Here is a 26318-nt window from a genome sequence, read left to right on the forward strand (position 1 = left end):
TTCAAGCTGTTTACAAATATAGTGCGGCTTGCTCTTGAACGTACCCCCAATAACGCTAGCTGTCGAAAAGCATTGTGGGATGGGATGCCGGTGGAAAGCTTCTCGAAGGAACTGCAAAGATGATGGTGAGTGAGTTAGCATTCATGCCGCTAATTCAAACTGCAATCCGTGTCCATCCTTTGGTTTATCTAAGACCGTTTGTAACGGAGTTGTTCGTATTGTTGATTGCAAGCGGTTGATCGTATTTGAAAGCAGTTATTGTGTGGAAATTATATTAAAAAAGATGTTAATGTTAGCCAGCGAATGTTAGCATCCCGTTATCAATGGGCGTCTATGATGCTAAGGGCGATGCCAGCAAGTTGGGGATAACGTGGATAAAATATTGATTAGATTCAGTTGCCTTCATATTTTAAAAGTCGTTAATCACCGGATTTAAGCATTTTTAATTCATGTTGTTTGTTACCGCTAATCTCTGTACGCTTTAATAAAGTTAGCTGCCATATCTTTAGCTTCTTTGTATGGCTTGCCTGCAGGGAGACATTTGCTGCTTTTCAGTTTAGCTCGTCTGAAAAGCCTGTCAATATTGAGCTGGACATGTGAAAGCACCGTCATTTGTTAAAAAAACGTGTAAGCTAATGGTTGTAACATAATGGGAAGTTAACAACGCACATCCGGGTTTTGACAATGCAAACTGCATGGATTGGAAAGCATCAGCTGAAGTGTCGTCTTCTGTCGGCTTGATTATGTTTTGCTAATATGAGTGTGTACCAACCACTATTATTACGACATGATATGTTAGTAATTATATTACTATAACAAAGATATATCTACATGTGAAAATCGTCTAGATCACTATAAAGTGACTCATTGTTAGCAGGTAATTTAATTCTGATAAGTGATCTGGATTTCATTATCACAGCCAGCTTACTGTTCTTTATTGGTTTATATTGGCATGTTTTCACAAACCCACAGTCTGTGACAGCAGTGGTGTTCATTCAGTACTTGTATCTTAAACACAACTTGTCAACATGTGACTTTTCTCCCTTCCCCTGCAGCCCACACCGGTTATCCTGCTGAAGGAGGGGACAGACTCATCTCAGGGTGTTCCCCAGCTCGTCAGCAACATCAATGCCTGCCAGGTCAGCGGATATGCCTGTCTCTATAGATTTATGTGTACTTAGTTTTTGTTGGGCATGAGCTATCGTTTTACACTTAAAAAAAAAAAATGTAATCTCCTCTCCTGCAGGTGATTGCAGAGGCTGTCAGGACCACCCTGGGGCCCAGGGGGATGGACAAACTGATGGTAGACAGCAGAGGTGAGGTGAAATTCTTCAGAAAAGATTTGAATATGCATAAGTGTATGGGTTACTTTAATAAAAGTTTGGGTTTTCCAGGGAAGGCCACGATTTCTAACGATGGGGCCACCATCTTGAAACTGCTGGATGTGGTTCATCCTGCAGCCAAGACTCTGGTGGACATTGCTCGCTCCCAGGATGCCGAGGTGAGATGTGGGTTCAGTCGAAGTCTGCTGCTGCAGTCACGGGATCGGACTTTTAAAATCTCTGACCAATTTCGGTCGGACTGATCTCTCTTTTCCTGTGCACCCGCCTCCAGGTTGGCGATGGTACAACATCAGTCACTCTCCTGGCGGCTGAGTTCCTGAAGCAGCTGAAGCCGTACGTGGAGGAGGGTCTCCATCCTCAGACCATCATCAGAGCGTTCCGCACAGCCACCAACCTCGCCGTCAGCAAGATCAGGGACATCGCCGTCTCTGTGAAGAAAGACGACAAGCAGTAAGAACTCACTTCCACTGCTGAAGTGTCTAAGTGTTTAAGATGTGATCTAAAAGTTTCCTTTCTTCTCTCAGAGAGCAGAGGCAGCTGTTGGAGAAATGTGCCGCGACGGCCCTGAACTCCAAGCTGATTGCTGGTCAAAAGGATTTCTTCTCCAAAATGGTGGTGGATGCCGTCGTGTCTCTGGACGAGCTGCTGTCTCTGAAGATGATTGGCATCAAGAAAGTGCAGGGTGGAGGCCTCGAGGTTGGTGTTAACTTCACATTGAGATAAAGGAAATGCATTCCTGTGCATGTACACGTCTGTGCTGGTCGCACAAAGAGAAGAGTTTGAAAATACAGTGAAAGAAAGTAGTTGCTTGAGTTGAGAGTGTGTCCTCTGTTGTGTAAGTCGTGAAGTTTTCGGATGTCGTTTTTTTTTTTTTTCTCCTTTTTAAATCAAATCCTCTGCTCTCGGTCTACGCAGGATTCCCAGTTGATCTCTGGAGTTGCGTTCAAGAAGACCTTCTCCTACGCCGGGTTTGAGATGCAGCCCAAACGCTACGATAATCCAAAGATTGCTTTGCTGAACGTGGAGCTGGAGCTGAAGGCTGAGAAGGATAACGCAGAGGTCCGCGTGAAATCAGTGGAGGTGGGACGTCAGAACGAGACACAAAAATTACGTTTTTCTTCTTTTTGTTTTCCTGACTCTTCCCCATAAACTTTATTTTCTTTCTGCAGGACTACCAGGCCATTGTGGATGCAGAATGGAACATCCTGTATGACAAACTGGAGAAGATCTATAAGTCGGGAGCTAAGGTGGTTCTGTCCAAGCTACCCATCGGCGATGTGGCCACGCAGTACTTTGCCGACAGAGATCTGTTCTGTGCTGGCAGGGTGCAGGAGGAGGATCTGAGGAGGACCATGATGGTGAGACTGACGTTTTGCATTTATTCTTTTTTTTTTTTTTTTTTGTCAAAGTTTTGTAGTTGAGATTTTATTTTGCAAGACTGGAATATCTGTCTCTTAATTGTAATTATTTTCAGGAACGTGTGTTTATCATATCTTCTTGAAATATGTAGGAATTGACTTTGGTTTTACGATCCAACGTTGCGATACTAATACAAAGGCTGATAAAAATGTGACACTTTGCTGAGTGGTTCTGCTCATTGTGCTCTTCAGGCCTGTGGAGGCTCCATCCAGACTTCTGTGGGAGCTATGACTGACGATGTGCTGGGACAGTGCGAACTTTTTGAAGAGGTCCAGGTGGGAGGAGACCGGTAAGAGTTGAGCAAAACGTAGGGCTGAGGACACAAGTCTTAGAAATACAGTGTGGTGCTGTAATAGTTTTGAGCCACCTCTAATGTCTAAGACTTTCTTATAGTCTGGAGGCCTTTCACAAATTTCCAGAAGAATTAGTTTTTTGTTTAAGTCACTTAACACTGAACTATGAATTATTTGAACATAAAAAGACACCTAATTCGAGAGATGAACCATTGTTTTATTTACACACAAGAGACTTTGTTAAGAACCACATTTAAATAGTATCTTTTGGCTCTTTTTTGATAGCAGCCTGTCACAGAGACACGTTTTTCTTTTGGTGCATTTATGAAAAATGCCAAAGATGGCATGGTTTTACAGACATGAAGTAGTATTTTTGCATCAACACGGTGATTCCCAGAGAGCTGTTGGCAGTGTTTCCTGAAAAAAGAGCCTCACGCACTTTTTGCTGCTTGTCCTATTGAGAGATCATTTGAATTTACTGTTGAAATATATTGTGATGTAATTCTCCAAGCTGTACGGTTTCTGTTTGAATCTGTGGGAGAATCAATTGTCGCGTTTCCTTATTAGGTACAACTTTTTCAAAGGCTGCCCGAAGGCAAAGACGTGCACCATCATCCTGAGAGGTGGAGCGGAACAGTTCACAGAAGAGACGGAGCGATCACTGCATGATGCCATCATGATCGTACGCAGAGCCATCAAGGTCGGTTACACACGCGTAACACGTGTCGTTGTCATTTGTCACCTCGGTAGCACCAGGGTCACACTAAACTTAAGACTTTCTAATGCAGAATTTGAGCAAAAGCACAAGATTTAGCACAATTTGCTGGCAGATCTGTGCGTATTGTTTTAACCAACGTAACCGCATCAACCCATTCGCAGAATGACTCCATTGTAGCGGGCGGAGGAGCCATAGAGATGGAGCTGTCCAAGTACCTGCGGGATTACTCCAGGACCATTCCAGGAAAGCAGCAGCTGCTGATCGGCGCGTACGCCAAGGCCCTGGAAATCATCCCCAGGCAGCTGTGTGACAACGCTGGCTTCGACGCCACGAACATCCTCAACAAACTGCGCGCGAAACACGCCCAGGTAGAAAGAAAAAAGCAATCCTCCTGCTCCACATGGTGATTTGCCTCTAAGCTGTGTTGACATGACGTGCGACACTCTCTCTCCACAGGGTGGCATGTGGTACGGCGTGGACATCAACAACGAGGATATTGCTGATAACTTTTCTGCCTGCGTTTGGGAGCCGTCCGTAGTACGGATCAACGCCCTGACAGCGGCATCAGAGGCAGCTTGTCTCATCTTGTCGGTAGATGAGACCATCAAGAACCCACGAAGCAGCGTAGACGGCCCTCCAGGCGGCGCCGGCAGGGGTAGAGGCCGCGGGAGACCCCACGCTCACTAACGGAGAACAGGAACACGACCCCATTTTGAAGTGGCATTCAAATCCAAATGCAGACAGCGGTGCTGAAGGCAGCGAATTGTTGGATGCAGCTCAGCTTGTTGACCTGCATTTGGATTTTAATTCTCGATCAGAAATGAGTTGTCATAACCCAACGCACACAAATGTTAAGTGTTGTCAAGCAAAACAGTTAAAGTTCATGAGAACTTTTTTTACCCAGATTCTGTGGACTTTAGGCTGATTTTTCTTGTTTTCTTACTGAAGCTTTGACCTGGTAATGTTAACATTTCAAGCATCTCTACTTAAAGCCATCTCACTGAGAAATGCTGGTGAATTAGCAGAATGACAGCAACCCCCCCCACACTTTAGTTTCGAGACGGATTCGCACTTCTGTCGCCTTCAGATCTGCCTCTGACCTGAAGGAGCTGGTTAGAGCTTCATATCTGGTTTTGTGTTAGGAAACAAACTGTTGTTTAATGTGGCAAAATAAAGCACTGATGAGCAGTTCTGATGCATCTGTTGGTCACGCTGTGTGAAACTATTTATTGGAACATTCTTATCAATAAATTCACGGCTGAAATCATACCGACTATTCCTTCTTGATGGTGTGTTGATACTCATAGCGGGTGAACTCTGAAGCTGAAAAAAACGACGGACACAGGTGTAATTCAAGACTTTTATTTTGTAAAAAAAAAATGGACTGGCGTATTATAAGATTAGGCTAACGTATCCTTCACCAAACCGCAGAGTTTGAGACAGACGATGTGATGAGTTTAAGTCGACACTTAAAGTGTTTTCACTGACACGGACAGTTTATAACAGAAGAACCAAAAAGACACCTTAGATTTATTAAGAGGAGTGTTCAACTGGATATGATGCTGAGTGGACATGATGGTTGGAGGTATTTTCTGACTTTCACCAATGCTGCAGAATCTCGTCTCTAATAACACTTAGACCCAATCCTAATTCCTCTGGTCATTTAGTTATCTAAATGACATCTTTGATATCTTTTACATGTCCGGGCGATATGATTTGACAGTCTCTCAATCAATGAATGTCAGCCTGATCTCTCGTGTCCCTTTGACCGGAGTTCCCACTTAATCAGCCACTGTGGCGACCTCAATGTCTGACCCGCCTGCGGCCTTTTTACTCCATCGCTCAGCCAGTCACTCTCCAACACAAATAAGATGGGTAGTATTTAGTGACATCATCCTCCCAGTTGTCTTTTCTCTCTGCTGGAACTCCTTTAACCCTCTGAGGTCTATGATCACGCCGGCGTGATCTGATCGCATTACGACTCAGACCCCAGAGGGTTAAAGCTGCACTACTCAGTAACTGTAGATTATAGTTCGAATAAGGACATGTGAGCTCAGCAGAGCACTATGATTCCCCTCAGCTCTGTGGAGCTTTAGGTAGGTTTTTATTTTTGGCCTTGTTAGTGAACACTGGTGCACTATAGCAGGTAAAGAAACAAACTCATTCTTTAGATGTTTGAGGAAACCAAATGTACTGGATTTAAATGCCTGTCCAAAGGAATGGAGTGTTTGGAGCTTCTGCATAAAATAATACAGCTTCAATGCGTTAAATGCTTAAAAAATAACTGTCACACAGTTTAAACAAATTTGGACTAAATAAATCAGTTTCATCCACTGAAGTCAATGCAAGGCAACACAGGTCCCTTGCTTTGATTCATCTTTAGAAACGTTAAATGCCTTTTCAGCTTGTAGTTCAGTCTTTTCACCACCGGGTGAAGCACTAAGTTGTTAGAGAAGCACTGCAAAATCTTCAGTTCCAGGAATGGATTTCATATCTCCCTCTGCATGTGGACGTTATAAAAAGATTTAAATGAGGTATCAGTAATTATATGAGGCAATAGTCTGTGAATTTAGCAATTAACATGAGTGAGTGTCACTCTAGGTAGTATACTGTGGAAGGTAGCGTCTCTTTAGGTCATAAAAGTTTAAAGTTGTCCTCAGTGGAAACGAATTCAGAGAAAGTTACAGTCCCTCTGGAGCTTCTTTGCAGGAAGGGATCCATACAGTAACAACTTCAAACGAAGGCAGATGGTCCTTTCTTATGGATGCACAGTGGGCTTTCTACCCTTCAGCTCAGAGCTTTAAAATAGTTTCTTTCGTTCTTTCTTTTTGACCGAAGCTCAAATGTTTGAACGGTGGGAGTTTTTCGATGAATGCAATGTCGCCTACTTCCAATGGACAACTTTTCATTTTAAGAACAGTTTTGTGTGTTTTCAAGTCTGCTTCTCCTCTTCCTGCTGCTCCTCAGTTGGACAGGAAGTCTATGGAAGCCCGGACGGAGCGGTTAGACATGACGTCAACGGCTGTAACTTTGATCTCCGTGTCTGCAAACTGCATGGTTGCTCTGATCTCCCTTCTCTCAGGGCCTGCTCCTCCTGCTCCTGCTCCTCCCACTGCTCCCGGTGGCGGCAACGGTTCCGGTAGGTCTAAAGTTATCGTTCCGCACTTCCTGACCCCGGGGTCGGAGATGTACGTGACGTCATCTGTTGCACTGCAGTAGATGTTGATGATGATCTTCCGTTGGCCCACCCGAGCGGGCGTGTAGCTGCGTCTCACAACCTCGCCCAGAGCCACCGACTGGTCGACAGAGACGAAGCGGTCGAGGATGTCCGTGCACCAATCACGTCCATCTTTGATGAGGAGTTTGTCCCGAGGGTGGCGTCCCTCCACAAACCGGTTCAGCACGCCCACCCCGTAGGTCAAAGGGCATCGGCGTACACGGACCTGTGAAGGAGAGGTCATTAGGTCATGTATCAAAGCACTTCGCTCGCACAAAGTAATATTGCTGATTTCTCACCACGGTGGGATCAAGCCCGAAGAGCACGGCGCCCTTAAGTATGGTCAGACCGACATCATGAGGGATGATGATGCGGCACGTCTTCCCCAGTGCCTTCTGGACCGCTTTCTGCAGCATGGGCGACTCTGCAAACCCACCAACCAGGAAGAGGAAGCGCACGCCTCGCACCTCCGGTTTTGCCATCAACTCCTCTGTAAGAAGGCGAAAATCTTCAGTTCACTTCACTTCACACATTAAGCTGTGTCACTTTTTGTGCTGTTGTGCTCACTGAAGGATATTGATTTTGTAACTCTTCTCAACACCCTTCATAACCCTCCTTTTTTTTTTTTTGGCCTGTCTGGCCAACAAAGCTACAAAATAGGAAACCAGGCCCTTGGCTTTGAATGCACCACTGGAATGTGACTGATTTAAAACAGACACTCTGCATTTTTCTGTAAGAGTTCTATGTGGTTAAGGCCGAGAAAACCCGAGAATGAGGTCATCTATGGAAGCCTTGGGTTAATTTTGTGCAACTCAACATTTTTTTTATGAACAGTGGCTCAAATGACGGGTGTAAACAAAGTAAAGAGTAATGTGACAATTAGTGAGGCGTTCGGATTTGTAGGGGAGACTGGGATCATCTCCGTCTAACACAAAGCTGCTCTATGTGAGAAGGACTTTGAAACTCATTTTGCTCCTGCTTTTTCTGTGCGATTAACATCAAATCTCATCCTTACTTACACAGTTCACTGAACTGAAGAAATAAATGAGCTAATAATGTTCTACCGGTACTTTGTTTAATCTTTCAATTCCTGACAAGGAAATCTGAGCACTACTCTGCGTTCTTTCTTTTTTTTTAAACCAGTCTTAAACTCTTCTGAGTAATTTAGCTGTAAGTGGGGATGTATTTTCTTTATATTACTTCATATATTTACTTTACACGAATGCTGTGTATGTATATGTGCACCCCTGTTGTCTAGATATTTGTCTTCATGTGTTTCTCACCTATGTGTTTGACTATATTGATGATGGTGGGCTGGAAGAGCTCATTCATGGCTTCCTGGGTCAGTCGCAGCATACCCTGGGACGACCACTTCACTATATTCATACTGACATACACACATAAAGAAAAAGGTGGAATTTTACAGACACATAAAGACAGCATTCTGTTGTTGAAACCATAAAAAGAATGCTAACACACACACACACACTGTCACCCTACTCACTTGCTCCTCCTCAGGGCGGCCTCCACACTCTGCCCTCTGTGTCTCTTGTAGTAGTCGATAAAAGAGAAAGGCAGGGAGATGTTGAGGGCGTTGGCTCTACCCGGTGACGCTGTCCGTTTCCTCGCCTCGAATGCGATGGTGAGGTCCACCCAGGCTGCCGGACGCTTTGCTTTGAAGCTCTGGATGAAGTCCTCTCCGAAGATCTGACACAACATGGCTTCGAAGGCCAGGTCTACACCGACCGCACCATAGGGGCCGCCTGGAAGAAACCCCACAGCTTTAGCAGCTGTCGGAAAATGAGTTTATTTGTGTGGTTATCGTAAAGCATTGTACCTGAAGCTTTGTAGAGCTCTTTCAGTGTTCCCTGTGGCTGCTCGATCTGATGGACCGTCAGGTCAACTGTTCCTCCCCCACAGTCTGCAACGACATACCTGTCACCTGCAGAAAGGGAGCAAAAATCCAAACGGTTTAATGTTGTTTCGGCAAGTATTTAACCTTTTAAAGTTTATCAATGCACTTCCTGGGCAAGGAAATACTTTAGATGCGGCACAGTAAGATTATTGTGCTTCTCCTGAAATTGTAGGAGGAAACTGTGAATGATAGCAAGTCTTCATTTTTGTGGAATGCCTAATTGTCATGTTTTTGGTGTTTGTGTGCATGTGTTGGCAGCTTTCCCCCTAAAGTTTTCAACTGGAATCCACTCAAACATAAACAACCTTCAGGCATGTGTGATAGCCGCTCGTGAGTATGTTTGTGATGTGCTCGAAGATAAGGGCTGGTTTCAGTGTGGCTACCCCGGCTTCCACTGACCACACCCTAAACATGGCATCGTCAAGAGCTATAGATGGGAGAAAGAAAGAGGAATGAAAGGAGTAGATATGCACAGAAATTAAAATTAAATGCAAGAGAGAAAGAGAAAAGAGGGCTCCATCTGTATATTTACAGCGCCGAGGCAGAGTCCCATGGGCTGGGTCCTTCCTGTGAGTGTGGACAGGAAAGAGAGCAGAGAGGGTCAACAGGGCCACGTGGCCCTCAAATTGTTGTCATGGCTCAACAGAAAGAAACATCTGTGTGTGAAACCGGTAAATTTAGTAAATTTTGTGGTTGTGTCAGGCCAATTGGAAGTCCTGCTGAGTCTCGAGCGACTCGTAAATCAAGGTCTGCTAGTTTTTGGAGGGGTGCCTCACCCTTATGTCAACTGAGCAAGCTATCTGCTGCAAACGATCAAAAAAACGAGGTTCAAAACAAACAAATAATTTGTGAAGCAAAATAGTTTTGATCCTATTTTCAGTGAAGATGGAGCAAGATATGTAAATACTCATTTGCAACTTGCCCTTTGAGCCTAGAAATGCACAAAAGAATGAATATATATTCAATAGATTTATAGTAGCTTCTTAAAATGTATAAAGAGTCTTTAACAGCAGGATCTATGATGTTCTAATAAAACTGTTAGGATGACAGGATATGTCATCTGCACTGCTCTGCTGCAAGTTCAAAGCTAAGATTATAGCAAGCATCGAGGGTGTGAATGTGAACTGCAACATGGACTGAAAATGAATGCAAAAGATTAGCTAGATAAGATATGACTTTATTTAACCTTACGTGGGGAATTTACAAGCAAAAGTCAGAGGAAAATAAGCACAGCGATGTCAAAGAGTAGCACCAGGAATGAAATGGAATGTAAAATACACCTTAAAATGTAGAATTAAACATTGAATAATGGATTTTAAACACATTCAAAATGAGAAGCAGGACCCTACGCTTGTTGTTGCGCCCCGCTTTAAAGTGGATGGGTCTGCCCCATATAGTCAGAGTGCTGAGGTTAAAGGTCAAAATCCTCAATATCTCCAAGATGAGGAATCTGTCAAAAACACAAACACACACACACACACACACTCACCAGTCTGCAGCTCTGACCACAACTCTCCCGTTCCACTCTCCACCAGGAAGGTCCTGCTGTGTCTGGATCGCCTCAGCTGCTCCCTCGCTGCAACAAACACAAACACACACAGAAAAGGCTTCATTTGGCGAAACCTTTGATATTTGTGTACAATTTTCCCTGGCACGAGTGCTTCTTTCTCATTATACTCAGGCAGGAAACAAAGTGAAATTTGACCTCACTTCACTGAACAAAGGGGAGACATTTCCAACCTTTAAAATACAGTAAGACATGTTTCTGGTTGTGAGCCACATTGTGTTGGCGCTCACTGCTTAAAGGGATCCTTTATCTTAGCCAAGCATAAGGACTTGAAAAATATCAGTAAAGATCAATAATTCAAACACTTCACTGGGTTAGTACAAAACAACTACAAGGTTGATTTAAGGTCGAGTTACTTACAGAAAATATCTGCTGGGTAACAAGAATAACAGCAAGGTTGTCAGGCAGCAGTGCCGTGCTTAGATATGATGTTCACAATTACGTTGTTGTGTGTTTCTTATTTATTCCAACATAAAACAAAAAAAAAAAAACGCCACATTTTTATTTTTTTAAATTTTTAAATGAGATTTTTATTTTCATTTTCAAGCTAGTTAACAACACGATAACTGACTGCTGTCTTTATGCAAAGGTATGCCAATAACTTTCCAATCTCAGCTTTCAATAGATATCCTCATTTTATCAGTGGACTACTATTCATCTGTTAAAGGGGTCACTGGGGGTGATGACCCACGGGTAATTATTACTGGTCAGATTTATCAACTAGCTCATGAGCACGGTGGAGAATTAAGAGACCAATGTTTTTCCAGGTGGAAGTCGAAACCAAAAACAGAGCTGAACAGAGATCGGTCACTTCCAGTCCTCAGGGCTTCAAAATAAAGCGACCGTTTTATACAGCACTGTTAAAAAAAAAAAAAAAACCACCCTCTTTCAGTTCTTAGGTTTTTCATATCAAGACATGATGAAATGAATCATCTGGTCCTTTTCAAATCTTAAAATGAGGTAAATACAACATCAGATGAACACGAGGGAATGGTATTACAATGTGTCTTTACTTGTTTACCAAAATCTCAGCCCAAATGCAGAACTGGTGGGTGAAAATCTAAATAAATCAAGAGAGACACTTCAGCGACAATTTTAAAGAAGCACTTGTTGCTGCCCATCAATCTTGAAAGGTGTTATAAGACTATTCCCAATCAATTTGGAGTCCATTATTCCACAGTTAGGAAGATTATTTAAAAATAGAAAAGATTCAAGACAGCTGCCATTATTGCCGGGAGTGGAGGTCCGAACAAGTTCACCTCAAGTTCAGACGGTGTAATGTGAAAGTGGGAAAAAAAATCCCAGTACATCTCAGCCTCCATGGGCCTCAAGGAGCATGTTAACTGTTAAAGTTCAAGACAGCGCTAATAGAAACAGACCAAACAATTATGGTGGTTTCCTTACAGTAGTAAAGGGTTGATGGCTTGGGCTTGTTTTGCAGCCACAGGCCTCAGTATACCAAAGTATTCTAGAGTCAAATGTGAGGCCATCTGTCCACATCTAAACCTTGTTTTATTGAGTCATTCAACAAGCACAGCAGCAAATCTACAACAGAAAATAATCGAGACCAGACCACAACCTGATAGAAATGCTGTGATGGGACTTTAAGAGAGCTGTGAACATGCAGAGAACTGCTGCAAACCTCAATGAACTGAAACAACGTTGTAAATAAGAGAGGACCAAAATTCCTCCACAATGATGTGAGAAACTAACAATGTCATACAGAGAACTATTACTTCACATTCATGCTATTTGGATTCCAGTTGATTATTGCAATACTGTAAATTCTTTTAGTGTTTACTGAATTTATATGACTCAGTTGACAATTTTTTAGAATGAAGTCTACAGTAATTTGTAAGAGCTCTATCCAGCTGCAGGCGCTCAGAGTCATCACTGCCTTTCACCACCTCGTACTGCTTTGCTGGCTTTTAAACATTTTTGTGTCTGTGTAAACATAGTTAATGTACGGTCAGATACTCGAGCTTGTGTTTGCCTAATGCTCAGCGCAAAGTGGCTCAATGAAGAACATAAACAAAATCACTTTTAAACAAATGAGGACAATCGGTACGAAGTATAAAGTTTAAACAAGTTTCGGTGCTCAAAAGTTCTTTACATTTCCGCTCAGATTCCGCTTAAGTCTTTGGATCCAAGTCAAACAAGAATAACACACAGTCAGAATGTTTTTGCATGAAAAGGGGAATTTTTTGGGGGAAATAAAATATGCTCTCAAATTCCAACTTTGTACTTTCTTTTGACGTGTAAACCGTGTGAGTGGCAGGTTAAGAGTGTGGACTGAAATCCAACTAAAACAGAGCACGGTCATGCACAGCTGGCAGAAACAAGACATACATGACAGCTTGTTTGACACAGCAGACACACTTATATGCCTCCATAAATGCAGATGAACGCATGAAAGGAGACATAATGGCTTTAAAGAAATGAGAGAGTGTGGTTAGAACTTAGAAAATGCATACATCTGTGCTTGGTTTGGATAAAAACCTATTTGGTGAGACTGCAAAGAGGCTGTGGTCCTGATCCAGAGGTATATATAAACCTGTGTTTCACAAGCCATAAGCATACTATGAAACTGTTTTCCACTTATTTCCATAAATATGAACAGAACCACAAACCATAACAATTCCGAACAAGGGAACATGGTAAAGTGAGATTTCTGGTAGAAAAGAGAGCAGGAAAAAGGAGAGAATAATTACTGTAAAGATTAAAGACTTATTGAGAAACGCTGTCTTGAAAGCAGAGCCCTCAGTTGTTTCAGGGCCCTGGATGACGAAGGAGGCAATGCATGCAAGTGCGACAGTGAGTGTGTGCGTGTGCACCGTAAATGAAGCTGAACAAAGACCACCACAATCATGTAAGACTCGATTTCATGTGTGTGTTTGTTCGGGCTGATGAGTGGAACGCAAGTCTGGAAACCATTTACACGAAGCAGCAGAAAAGTAACTGTATGTATGAGTCTGTGTGTGTGTGTGTGTGTGTGTGTGTTAATGACTCCCCAGTGCTATCTTTGGAGACGAAATGAGGTGGAAGAAAAGCTAAAGATAGAAAAAAAAACAAAAAAAACCCAACAACCCAAGATGCCAACTGTCTGTAAGTATGTCCGTTTGTGTGGCGCTGTTTGTCTGCACGGTCACTGGATGGGATCAATGTTGAAAAAGAGAGAGATGGAGAGAAAATGCAAAAAATAAAGAGAGCAAGTGAAAGAGCGAGAGTGACAGGCCAGGAGGGGGTGAGATCATAGTCTCACGGCACCTTGTTCCAATTACAATATCCTGTGTTTAGAGTGTGTGAATGTTCTTTGTGTGCCTCTGACTGACTGCATATGTATAAGTGGGCCTTTGCAGGGGATTTTGGACGGCATGTTCACTCACTGAATTATGCATCAGCCTTCTCTTTCCCAGCATGAAATCGCTTTTGTTCCTTGCTGCATTTTAGTGACGTTTTCCTCTTGCCAACAGACATGTCATTTACTTTACAGCAGATGTGTGAGTGTGACACACACTCTTCTCTTCAATAAGTTGTAAAGACATTCTTAAAGTGGTATCTCAGTCGATGGTTCTGGGTGGATTTTCTTTTAAATCTCAAAAAAATTGCATCTACAATTTGTGCAAAATTCCACCATCTACAGTACATAATATCATCAAAAGATTCATGTGCTCAAGGGACACTGCCAAACATCAATATTAAATGCCTGTAATCTTCAGACCCTCAGGCCCTTTTGCATTAAAAACAGACATGATTCTTTTCATGGAAATCACTCCATGGAGTCAGTCAAACTTCCAGATATCACTGTCTGTGAACACAGTTCACCGCGCCATCTTACAAATGCAGGTTGAAGCTCAGTCACGCAAAGCAGCCACATGTGAACGTGATCCCGAAACACTGCCGTCTTTGCCAAATCTCATTTGAAAAGGACCGAGACAAAGTGGAAAACTGTCCTGTGATCAGACTGATCAGAATTTGATATTTGTTTTGGAAATCATGGATGCTTTCTCCTCCAGACTAAAGGGGAAAGGGAGCATCAAGTTTGTTATCAGCTCTGAGTTCAAAAGCCTGCATCTCTGATGTTATGGGGGGTGCATTAGTGCCTGTAGAACTGGCAACTTGTGAATCTGGCAACATCAATGCCAACATGTTGAAGAGCAACATATGCTCACAATGTTTGAAATACCTTCACATTTGTAACTTTTAAAACATGTACCTAATCTTTACAAACGAGGAACCATTAGATTTATTTTTATCAAGCTCACTTCAACACCCCACAACACCTCATGACTTTTTTTTTCCTTTTTGGATTTTAGGATCTAGCTCCAGACCAGGTCTCACTCAAGTTGTCATATGGATTATTTAAATTTAATAAAACTAACTCCATCCACAGCCAGTCGAAAATATCAGAGAAGCTGTCAAACGGAAAGTGAGGGTATTCATGTTTAATCAATCTATTTATTCATTTACCTGTTTTTAACCAGCATATAAGAGTCAATCGAGTCCCACCCCAGGTAGGCAGAAACGTCTCAACACTGTCTTGATACTATGAAAACCACACTCGATACAAGGAGGCCCAATCAGTTTGGCGAAATAATCATCAAAAGTTGCTGCAATCAGCCAATCTATAATTTGTAAGCAAATGTGCATGATAACAGCATTTGTCTGTATGTTTTAGTTTGAAACGCAACAATAGTTTCGGGTTTCAGTGGCCGGGGCCTAAGAAGAAGTTAGTGGTAGAAATCAGTCCTCCAAAGAGAAATGTAGTTTTTACTGTCGAGCAAGATATAATCTAACAAAGTTTCTTATCTGTAGCTCCAATGTACTGATGAATTACGTGAGAGAGATTCATTCCACTGAAATGCTCCAACTGCCAGCACTGTGTAATTACAGTGAAACACACACATATAGCTGCCACAAAATACAAACCTACTTTAACACTGAGGACTTTGGCAAAGCATCTCTGACACAGTATAAAGTTCATCAAAGAGTTTAATGTTGCTTTGAGATTGCAGAATCTTTCCTGTTCATGGGAATTCTGTGGTCTGTTGCACAATAGTTTTCCTCCTCTTTCTCCCTTTGCTCATGTTTCCATCTCTTCTGCTTCTCTGTCTGCTCTACATGAAACATATGGCCTGTTCAAAGCCCCGCATCTGTGTACAACCCCCCCCCACCCACACACAACTGCAAAGTCATCTGAGGGTAACAACGCGAGCAGTATCTGACGTCAGATCGTTACCCTCAGCGCTCTCTCTTTGCTTTTCTCAGATACACACAGATTCATCCTGTACGAAACCCACAATCCCCACGTGAACTCAAACAACAACATTTCCAGGAACACAGTGTGGTTACATGCTTATGCTAATGACGAAGTCTTCAAAAGAAAAAGAAAAGAAACACTCTGTGTTTTGCTCTACCTTGTCTGAAGCTGGAGTCAAAAGGCCGGGAGCTGTCCAGATCCAGGCCGTTTGTGATTGGCTGCAAGCTAAGGTCAATCACCTGGTGGAGGCGGAGCTTCCGACAATAAATGGATGCGGCCTCTGGTTCCAGAGCTATGAGGAGCTGCTCGGGACAGTCAGGAGACACCAGACCAGCCTGAAGGAGACAGTAAAATCAGATAAGGCTGAGCAATCAGTGCATGTAGGGAGAAAATTGATTTATATAAGAATTTTAAGACTGAGTTAAGTCTTTCCAAACTCATTTTGTGTTTCAGCCAAGGAAAAAAATAGAACCCAAAAAAAATGAAAGGGTAACATTACAGCATGTAGAAGAAAGCCACAAACACATTCAGAAACAAAGTAGCTCATACATTCACTCAACTCCACAGTTTCCTGTTTGAGATACGAGTACCAGGGCAAAATGGAGCAAAAAACAATAAGACGAGAACATTTTTCTCCTTCTTTTAAAAAAAAAAATAAAAAAATAAATCAACTTGCAGCTGAAATTTCAAGGATAAAGTCCGTAAATGAATTGGCGACGTTGTACTTCAGGGAAGGTTTTAGTAACAAGGAAAGTCTTTCTTTTTTAGAACATAAACACAGCGCTGTCATACGTACTTTACAGAGATTGTACTTTTTGAAACGGCATGTCAACTTTAACCTTAACGTTGTTACGTGATTCACAACATTACATTATTCTTGGAATTTGAAATTTCAAAATCTTTTATTTTTCTTAGTGATCCCTGAACTCGTTCATACAATCAAGATTTTGAATGCCTGATTAAAAAGCCATAAAAGCTAAATGATATTATACACTTCCAGATGACATTTGGATGGAGGGTGGGACGAGTTGTGGAGGTCAACTTAAACAAAGAGAAGGAACACACACACTCTTGCTGATGGACAGCTGTGCAGTGTAAACATATGGAGGGACATAAAGATGACAGATGAGCAGATGAGCGCTTAAATTGACACAAGTTAATGATTCTCTGTTGGGACGAAGGCCTTAAAAGAGGAAGTGACTTATAGAAGTATTAGGCTTGATGTATTAGGAGTAAAGTTGAGTGGCTGTGTGCGTGTGTGTGTGTGTGCGCAGGGCGGGGGTCTGGTCTCGGCTTCCTGTGTTTGTACGCCGGTCTCCCTTATTGTTCACTTTTAATGACATCATCACCAGCAGGAAGCGCACACGCCCCGACGGCCTCAAGCCAAGAGCCAGTGTGCAGGTTATCAGCGTGCATGTGAAAGTGTGTGCGCCTCTGAGTATTCATGTACTTACCCGGCTGAGTGAGTGGCAGATGGCAGACAATAGCTAACTATTTAATCTGTGTGTGTGAACGTTTACTGTGTGTTTGTTTGTGGAAGTCAAAAGACAAAGAATGACTTTAAGAGTAAAAGGTTGTGCAGTCTTGCACAAAATCACATGCACAGGTTGGTCCATTCTCACTGATGCATGCTCAAGTCATTGTTGCATGTACAGTACACACTGTAGGGGTGTGTGTTTTGGTGGGAAGGCGCGCACACCAAAAAGAAGCAAAAGTGGAGCGGTATGATTCGTGTGTGCGTGGCTGTGTGTTTGTGTGTAGCGTAAGTGATCCTGTGGGAAAATGAATCAGACAGTCTTTATCTTATGCTTCATACACTGCCTTTCTTTCCATCTCCGTGTTGTTCTTCCTTTTTCTTGGTCACACGGACATGCACACAGTGGCTTTGCAACGATTCTGCGGAGCGGTGAACGAGTTAAACTCGCCAAAGAATGAGAAAATGACACCATAACCCTTTCAATTAGCTTGATACATAAAACAAAGAAGAGGTTTCGTCAATGCTGAACATTGGGTTTCTAAAATCTATAAACCTTGTTTTCAGAAAAGTTTTTTTTTTAAAAATGCAACAAAAACTTATAACTATTTGTAATCTGTTAATATGTTTGAACCTTTACTGAATGGAACCAATTTTCTTCATCGACCAACAAATTACAAATTTGATGGCAGCAACACATCTGAAAAAAAAGTTTATGGAGTGTACAAGTAACATTCTACAATCAGCAGAATAACTGGTGTCAGGTAGGACAAGTGAGTCTAAAAGGAGCATCCTCCAAATACTGATAGGATGGGTCATGGAACACAACAAAAACTATGGTCTTTCAGCAGGGTTAGGGACTTTGAGCCAAGGACCGAAACCACCAATGGATGTGTGTGAACTTCTGAGCCCACTGCTTGACAAAGTGTCATGTCACCATGATCATTATATCCACATGGGCTCAAGAATGCATAAGAAAAAAACATTTTCACTCAACACTTTATACAGTAACTTATACAGCAACCTGGCATTATAGTCAGGAGTGTTCACATGGCTGCTTCTTTAGGGAAAAGCAGATATCTAGTCCTACGTGTCAAAGGTAGGAAATTCTATCCAGGATGACATCAGTGGAAGGTGCAAAGGTCAGCTTCTGTTATGCTAGAGAGGTGCATTAGTGACCACTGTGTGGACTACTTACATACTTGTAAGGGTATCACTGATGCAGATGTGTATATTGTAATTTTTGGAGAAGCATATGTTATCATCAAGCTGGCATCTTTTCCATGGGAAGTCAGTGGTATTTCAGCAGGACAATAACAGACCTTGTTCTGCTCTAATAACAGCATGGCTTCATAGACATAGTGTGTGTGTGTGATTGGCCTGTCTGCAGTCCAGAAGTGTCTCCAATTGAAAATGTATGGAGCGTATCCAATAAGAATGGACACAGATTCCCCTTGAAAAACTCCAACAAGTAATATCCTAAGTCTAATTAAAAGTAAAGATAAGTGGTAAATATATCTGCACCCAATACTTGACTTTCTAAATACAATGAAGATGTTCACTGAACACATTGAGAATATTTAGTTTGGACTTTTATCTGTTAAATAAAATAAAATAAAAATATAAAGTCCAAACGAGTCAACAAATTAGACATTTAAGTTTTTTTAACATTTAAGAAAACTTCCCAACTTTTCTGGAAATTAGGTTTCTGTAAAATGAAAAAAAAAATGACACAAAGCACAGTTTTCACATGAGAGTGGATATGTGCTGAATGTTTGTAGATGGATAATTGGTTGCAGGGATGTGGTGGAGGGAAACCCGCCCACACTAAGGAAACATTTTCTTTTAATTTGAGGGATAGTTTAGGCTAACCTGAAAGCCCAAATGTCTGTAGATACTTTCTTCAAATACAAACATCTCTCTGTATGCCTGGAAGTAGGTTTAAATGTATCAATCTGTGGGTGTAAATTCCTACCAGGTATGCGGCTTCTCTCATAAACTGCTTGGCAGGTTGTCTCCACACGGCAGGGACAGTAATCACCCATCTGATCTCCTCTCCCTCCAGCACTGATGACGACTGGTCCTTCACCTCCTAAAAGAAAATCCAAAAATAACCTCTTTTTGGTAAAACACACCAACATCAAACTTAATGGCAGCCTGATAACATTTTAAAAAAATATTTCTCAAGATTAAGTGAAGCAAAGCACTCTGGGAGTTATAGTATGACTAGTCACCTCATTACTTTTTTGGTTTGAGTGCAGCTATGAAGGTCCTACCTTTAGAGCGTGTTCTCGAAAGAAGCGAAGGGCGTGTGCAAACACTTCAATTGCCCTGAACCTCCGGCCGTTAACTGCCTCCAGCTCCGTCTCCATGGTGAGGTCCTGCAGCAAACACAGCCAAAACTGCTGAAACTTTAAAGTGTTATTTGAAGTTACACTGGAATAAGTAGGACTTCTAAAACTGAGGGACACAGGTGGAACAGATGAGATTTTTTTATTTTATTTTGATATTTAGTTACTTTTAAAACCTTTAAGCTTTGGAAAAGACTTTCACTGTCACCATGTAAAGATCTATGTTCCCATATGTTTCTTACACTTGTACTGTGGATCTTCATTTTGAATTTATCAAAGTAAAGCCAATGCTGGGCCTCCTCTGGATCTAAGTCGTGGTAAAAGTCTCGTGCTGCAAAGCCAAAACTGTGGAACCGCAAATCAGGGGTCAAAAGCAGACATGTCGGGCTCTTCTGGTTGGCCACTCCGGGGTCGCCGCCTTCCCAGCGCCTGTATGGATCGGAGCAAAAAGGGCAGTCAGGGATGGAAAGCAATCGAAAGAAGAGTTAAAGACAAAACAGTCAGTGCCTTACTTCATCATGTGTATGGCCTCTGAGTCCTGAGTGAAGCTGAAAGCATAGCCACTGGAGGTTGTCCCAAAATCTATGGCCACGACAACCGAGAATGGACAGGCTATCCTGGGTCTGACCTCAACCCTCTGGCATATCGAAATGGGAAAAGTTAAGACTTTATTTGTCATGTAGACACATGAAATACACGAAATTTGTCCTCCGCATTTAATCCATTCATATTTAGACAGTAGTTCATTTTAGTTCGTTTTAGCCTGAAATAAACTCTCCCCTCCTTTAAAATTGCTCAGGATATGACTCTTCTTCCTCATTCAGCTCAGGGGGATCTATGAATATACTAATTTGGCTCTGCCCACCTCTCATCCAGCTAGTAGCTGGAACCTTCTGTTTCTGTTAAGCAATGACCATTTTAATATTCGTAATTTAGCCATACATTTTTACACCCAAGGTTGTGTGCAAGTAGAGGTATCGGAATGGTGATGTATTCACTTTATATGCTTTCAACAATTCAGGTGCTGCTAGCCCCAGAAGCTTGGATAAGTCTAGCTCTTAGTGAGCCCATTGCTCACAGATTCAGTCAAGCTCTCGGGATTAGCAGAAAACAGCAGAAGAGAAGCCAACTGAGAAGCTGCGGCACTTGGCAAGCCGACTGTCGGCTTGCCCAGGGAGTGCAGGGAGCTAACAGAGCAAAGTCTTGGTGGGGGCAAGCAAGCTTCCAGTCAGCCCACAGTGTGGCAGCTCCTCACTCGGCCTTGCTTCTGCTGTATTCTGCACCTAACCTATACTAACTTCTTCTCAGTTTGCTAGATTCTCATTTCATTTGTCCCTCACAGCACATACAGATGCAATGCAACCTGGCGTTATGGTCAGGTGAGTTCACATTGCAGCTATAGTCTATGTAGCACATACGTACATACATATCTGACCTTGTCTTTCTGACACTTTTAGTGCTGCTCTGCAGATTCAAAGCAAAAGAACTCAATTATAGCATTGATCACTGGTTTTGCTCATGACATATACTGTAAAAATATCTTACAGACTTTAAATCTCCTCCTCAATTTAAACCATTTATGCTAGTCTTGTTATGAATCACTCATAATAGTTGTGAGTGTATGTGTTTCTAAAGGTCTTGTTTAAGAACTCTATATAAAGACATGTAAGCAGAAACCGTAAAAGGTGTGTAGGAGTGTCTGTGGTGAGCGGCTGTGTGTTCAGTTACCGGCGAGGGTGAGGGTGTGACGGGTGTGATGCTGCATTCATTTCTAGCTGTGGCAGGCGAAGATGGGGTGGAATCATTTTCACCTGGAAATGAATGCAAGATAAGGTGAGAAAAAGTGCCACATGTAACCAAACAAACAAAACAAGTAAAACAGTTTGTTTTTTTGTTAGGCAGTCGTAGAAAAAGCCTCTTGTCATCAAGAAAGACACAGTATCTGACTGTTGATCTATTGAAACTAAGGTACAAGTTAACATGCAAAAAAAAAATTATTCCTGTACTACGGAGATTTGCTAATTAGTGTATAAATACACTTGACCTGTAGATCTCTAGAGACTGAATAATCTTAATGGACAGGAATGACTGAAATGTCACAGGAATGTTAAGTGAGTAATATTCCCCAGTGGGAGAGGAACATGAAGAGGTCAACTGTATGTCCACACTTCAAAAGATAAAGTGAGTCATTTGGACCAATTTCCCAAAGAAAGAAAATATGTGTGTGTCTCACCCGGTATTTGCAGGCTGTTGGGATCTGGCTGCACCTCGTCAGCCATCTTTACAGGTGCCAGCGTCTGCCGAGAATCACATGGACAGCAACATCATGCATATAAAATAATTAATGCTGAAAACACACTGCTTTGTGACTTACGCTTGATCATCAATTTAATTTTCAAAACCTAACTTTGGGTCTGAAGTGATTAGCTGTCTAAAGCTAAAAATGGAAAGTAGAATTGGAGCTGTTTAAATGATGTTGAACCCCCAAGCTGTACATTTGTGGACATTAAAACCAAGACGATAGCTGAAGGACATTAGAACTCAATGAACAATTACTCATTAATATTATAAAGTTAAGCATTTTACATTTTACAAGGTGGGATGCAAGCATTCATTATTTTGCATAACCACTTTATCCTATTCAGGGTTGCTACCATTGGGCCTACCATTGGATGAGATCCAGGGCACAATTAAACAGGTTGCCAGTCTATCACAGAGACAAACAACCAGCAAGCTCAGACTCGCTTCTATGGATGATACATTTAGAATAACCTATTTACCTACCATGCATGTTTTTGAACTGTGGGAGGAAGCCGAAACATCTGGTGAGAACCCATGCCGATGCAAAGAGAACAAGCAAAACTCCACAGAAAGACCGCAGTTGAGATATGAGCCAGGAAATGTTTTGCTGATTTGTGACAATGCTAACCACTACGCCAGTGTGCAGCCCATTAAGAGTTTTATCTAGATAAAAACACCAATGGACCCTGCCAAAAATTCCTTTTTCCTTTTAATGCAAACTCCCATCGTTTACAAAGATACCTGAATATAACGCAGCCATCATAAAAATCTCCTTCAGTAACACCCTGCTTTTACTACGATGGGAATGTCTTGTGCAAGAGAAAAGGCATATGACACTTAATTTTGTGTTGCATGACTAATTAAAGGTGTACTTCAAAGACGAGGCATTGAATGTGAAGCTTTGGTTCAGTTCAGAAGTCCTGTCTTTTTCTTTTCCTGTGCACACTTTGGAGGACACGGTTTACTGCAGAGACACGGTAAATGAGATGTAAATACAGACATTAATCAGCTTAGAAGGCAAAATAAATGGGACACATCCCCCGCCACATTTCACAGGCATTGTCCGCTTTTGGACATCAAACGTCCAGCTTCTATAACACTAGTTCACTTTCTGCTCACAGCAGGAAGCTGTTTTGTGTAATTTTTGGATCAGAAAGTTTTCCAAATACAATGTAAACACCACAGAACTATGCCTTTTTCAAGACAGAAATTGTAGACAAGTGAGAGAGAATATCGTAACTGCTCATTGTCCTGTATTCATAAATATTTGTGCATCCTATTAACCTGCATTTACTCTGTTTGGATATCTTGGTTTCCAGCATATCAAAAGTATTTATGTATGTGTGAGCATTAATTAAAGAACTAGAATAAGACTGTGCTCTGAGCAAGTAGCAAACTAAACCAACGAGTGCACTGAAACAAAGATCTCTTTCTTGTTAGAGCATGTGTGCAACTCTGCATGTGTAAGTTACGGCATGTGAATAATGACACCATAAGTTAGCTTGACATCCTTTCTTTGTGAACACACATGCAACATCTGTGTGCATTTATTCAAGCATACACGTCTGAAACAATTGTGTGCAGCGTGTGTGCATGTCTGCGTGTGCATTATCAGCTTTCTCTCCCAGCAGTTGTCCTTGACATCTGATGGTAAAACCAGAGAGAGAGGATGGAACTGCACATATTTTAATTTCTTTCATAATCTCTTCAACCTCAATTTGCAGTGGCGCATTTGTACGTCTGACCTTTACCTTTTAAATACATTATTTCTCCATGACATATCCCTGAAATCAACAGAGCAGGTGACAAAAACTCCTCTGAGACATCAGGGGCAGATTGCACAACCCGTCTACTTTCATGCACCATCAACAATAAAGCTCTATCAGTTTGAAGTGTATGGAGAAATTTTGAGAACATGTCAGAATTACTCTCAAGGGAGTACCATTCTTTTTCCTTGTCATGCACATTTATTTTTAGTTAATAATGCAACAGCTGCTGTAAAACACAACTACCGGTAATACAAACACGTAGAAAGGTACTTTTTTTTCCCTATTTGACAAAAGCTGTTTGAATCAGAAGACAGGGAGGAGAGGAAGTTTAATTACATTCCTCTGCATCCTCTCAAAAGAACCTGATGTATGAGCAGCAGCATTATTATCATAAAAAGTTTTCTCTTTCAAGTGCAACTTACCGTTCTGAATGCTGCTTGCTTCACTCTGCACTTTTTGTGCTGGAGCACAAAACTATTCCCAAACTCTCGAATTCTGCAAACTTGGAATCTGCCACCAGGGAGAGAGATGGACAGAAGAACAGGAGGAAACTGCTGTTGGATAGAAGAGGATGCTCTTCCAGAGATCCCTTGTTAAAAATAGTCAGACTTCCCAGCTACCTTTCAAACAGATTGTTCCTCATCAGAAGAGCGCTGGATGGGAACTGCGAGAAAATCTTTCTGCAGTTGAGCGCTCCGTCACTCTGCTCCACACAGGAATGTAAGAGAAAAGTGGTGACACACACACACATTCATACGCACACAAAAGCACCAGTTGCAGGAGTGGGAGGGCTATGACAGCACATAAGGGGGGATTGCTGGGGGAGTTACCTCACCAGGAAGTAGCTGAGTGTAAGCTGGAGACTGAGGGTGGAGTAATCTTGGACAGGCGGTGTATCCCGATTAAGTCATCTTGCCTTTTCACTTTCCTCCCACTCATCGACATCCACCCGTCCTCTGTTTAGCTCTTCGTGTCTTCCTCTTTCTTTCTTTATTTCTTACATTCGGCTTTCTCTTTGTCTCCTTTTTGTCTTCATCTCTGTAACCTCCTTGATATTTGTCCCTGCCCTTGTCGCCTTTCAGACAAAAGCAGGAAGCAGCCAGGTGTATATGGACAGTCTAAAACAAATGGAGATGAACTCCATTCCATAGCCAATTTCTTTCAGTGGCAAACCTTTTAAATGATTTACACGGGGGAGGAAAATATGCGCTTAAGGCCTCAATGTACGTATGATAGTTTGCCTTTTTTTTTGTGATATTAATCAGAAATCAATTCACTCCAGATTTATATTATCATTAAAACTAGAGAAAAGAAGGAAACAGCTGCTGAGCTCTATAAAGGTAACTAAACCTGCCTTCCAGGACCTAAAAAAAACATCTAATGTTTCAGAGCATTACAAGTCATTTTGATAATGTTCTGTACACCCGTTTTTAACTGTTACACAAAACTATTCTGATTGTTTTCCCATGGCACAGGGTATTCATTTTCTCCTCTAATTTTTGCTTCTTATGTCTATGTGTGTGTGTGTGAGCGTGTGTTTATGTAGGATCTTGAGGTCCACTTCAGACTGCAGGGATCTGATTTCTCCCCACTGGAGCTGTGATTGAAAGCATACATTAACCCCATGTGCTTTCTAGCTCTCTCTCTTTCTCTCTCACACACAGACAAACAAATACTGGGACTAACCCGCTACACTCCCAATTGGCAGAGGAAGACAGACCTCTTGAGTATGTGAAAGAAACTGCCCCAGGTATATGCACACATGTCCACATACACTCAGTCTTTTTGTCCTGTCAAATTTCTAAATCGAATTAGTATATGTTCATGTGTGCGTGCGTGTTTGAGTGTGTTTCTGGAAGCCATTACCTGGCATGTCTCCCCTTGCTGCCCAAAAACCAAGGGGCCCCATACAGATCCTGCCATCACCTCTTTCTCTTTCCCCCTTTCTTTCTTGTTATTGCCTCTTGTATTGTTCTTATGCATCTGGCTCTGCTCACTTTTACAAGCCAAGATTTCTTTTTAGGTGACACCATTTTGCACATGATTTTAGTACTCCTGTGAATTGGCTTGGCGACAGTATGTAGCAGTTATCTCCATCTTATTCTGAATTAAAAGAGGCTCTGTTATCACTTTCATCGGGCTCACCCTTCATCTTAGACATCCAGACGCAGGAAACCCAGCGAAGGAAGTGATGGAGTCAGGTGACAGGAAGGAACCCCTGTGTGACATTCCTTTCATGAATTCCACATTATCTCTGGGACTCTGGAAGTCCTCGAGCAACGGAAACACGCCCATAATATATGACACACAAGTGGGCATGCACATACACACTGTTGTCCCTCCAGCTCCTTTAAATAGCCCAAAATATCAACAGCAGCCTGAAAGAAAACGTATTACTTCCCAAGATAGCATCACACGTCACACTATTTGTGTAAAAGTGACAAGTTTTCCTGATTTGAGAATTCTTTTTTGTTAATGCAGCATTTGTTGATATATCGCATAAAACGGAATTGAATACAAGTGAATATGTGACGTTTTGTTTTGTTTTTATTGACACAAATGTATCTGGTGCATATGCAGGCTGTTTGTGTGGGCAGTTGCATTCACATGAAAGTCAGATGCGAGGCGCTTGAATCAGAGAAAGATCTGATCTGTATTGAATCGGAACTGTTTAACGCGGCTGGAGATCTG

General features: G+C 42.0%; 2 protein-coding genes across 2 annotated transcripts; one reads left to right on the forward strand and one right to left on the reverse strand.

Annotated features, from left to right (window-relative positions):
* Positions 1-63: 63 nt before the first annotated feature.
* Positions 64-5040, forward strand: cct7 (chaperonin containing TCP1, subunit 7 (eta)). Its single transcript, XM_072376855.1, has 12 exons — positions 64-125; positions 1056-1139; positions 1247-1316; positions 1395-1501; positions 1615-1793; positions 1868-2039; positions 2259-2423; positions 2513-2701; positions 2954-3051; positions 3623-3755; positions 3935-4141; positions 4230-5040. The coding sequence occupies exons 1-12, from the start codon at positions 120-122 to the stop codon at positions 4458-4460; spliced, it is 1641 nt and encodes a 546-aa protein (XP_072232956.1). The 5' UTR covers positions 64-119; the 3' UTR covers positions 4461-5040.
* A 127-nt stretch (positions 5041-5167) lies between these two features.
* On the reverse strand, positions 5168-24785 carry hspa12b (heat shock protein 12B). Its single transcript, XM_072376854.1, has 14 exons — positions 24050-24785; positions 21791-21854; positions 21286-21368; positions 20070-20194; positions 19800-19986; positions 19483-19587; positions 19182-19298; positions 15890-16067; positions 10395-10481; positions 8828-8932; positions 8495-8753; positions 8274-8377; positions 7290-7480; positions 5168-7216 (listed from the first exon to the last, which is right to left on the reverse strand). The coding sequence occupies exons 2-14, from the start codon at positions 21834-21836 to the stop codon at positions 6737-6739; spliced, it is 2067 nt and encodes a 688-aa protein (XP_072232955.1). The 5' UTR covers positions 21837-21854; positions 24050-24785; the 3' UTR covers positions 5168-6736.
* Positions 24786-26318: the final 1533 nt, after the last annotated feature.

Source organism: Leuresthes tenuis, unplaced genomic scaffold (genome assembly GCF_036924035.1).
Source record: "Leuresthes tenuis unplaced genomic scaffold, fLeuTen1.0.hap1 SCAF_22, whole genome shotgun sequence".
Lineage (NCBI taxonomy): Eukaryota > Metazoa > Chordata > Actinopteri > Atheriniformes > Atherinopsidae > Leuresthes > Leuresthes tenuis.

Excerpts from the sequence above, each read along its gene's own strand:
- cct7 (XM_072376855.1), top strand. Across the intron at positions 3,756-3,934 it reads TCGTACGCAGAGCCATCAAG|AATGACTCCATTGTAGCGGG; the intron begins GTCGGTTACACA and ends ACCCATTCGCAG. Across the intron at positions 4,142-4,229 it reads TGCGCGCGAAACACGCCCAG|GGTGGCATGTGGTACGGCGT; the intron begins GTAGAAAGAAAA and ends CTCTCTCCACAG.
- hspa12b (XM_072376854.1), bottom strand. The coding sequence starts at position 21,836 with ATGGCTGACGAGGTGCAGCCAGATCCCAACAGCCTGCAAATACCGG. Across the intron at positions 19,588-19,799 it reads TGAAGATCCACAGTACAAGT|GACCTCACCATGGAGACGGA; the intron begins GTAAGAAACATA and ends TGTTTGCTGCAG. Across the intron at positions 16,068-19,181 it reads TGAGAGAAGCCGCATACCTG|GCTGGTCTGGTGTCTCCTGA; the intron begins GTAGGAATTTAC and ends TGTCTCCTTCAG.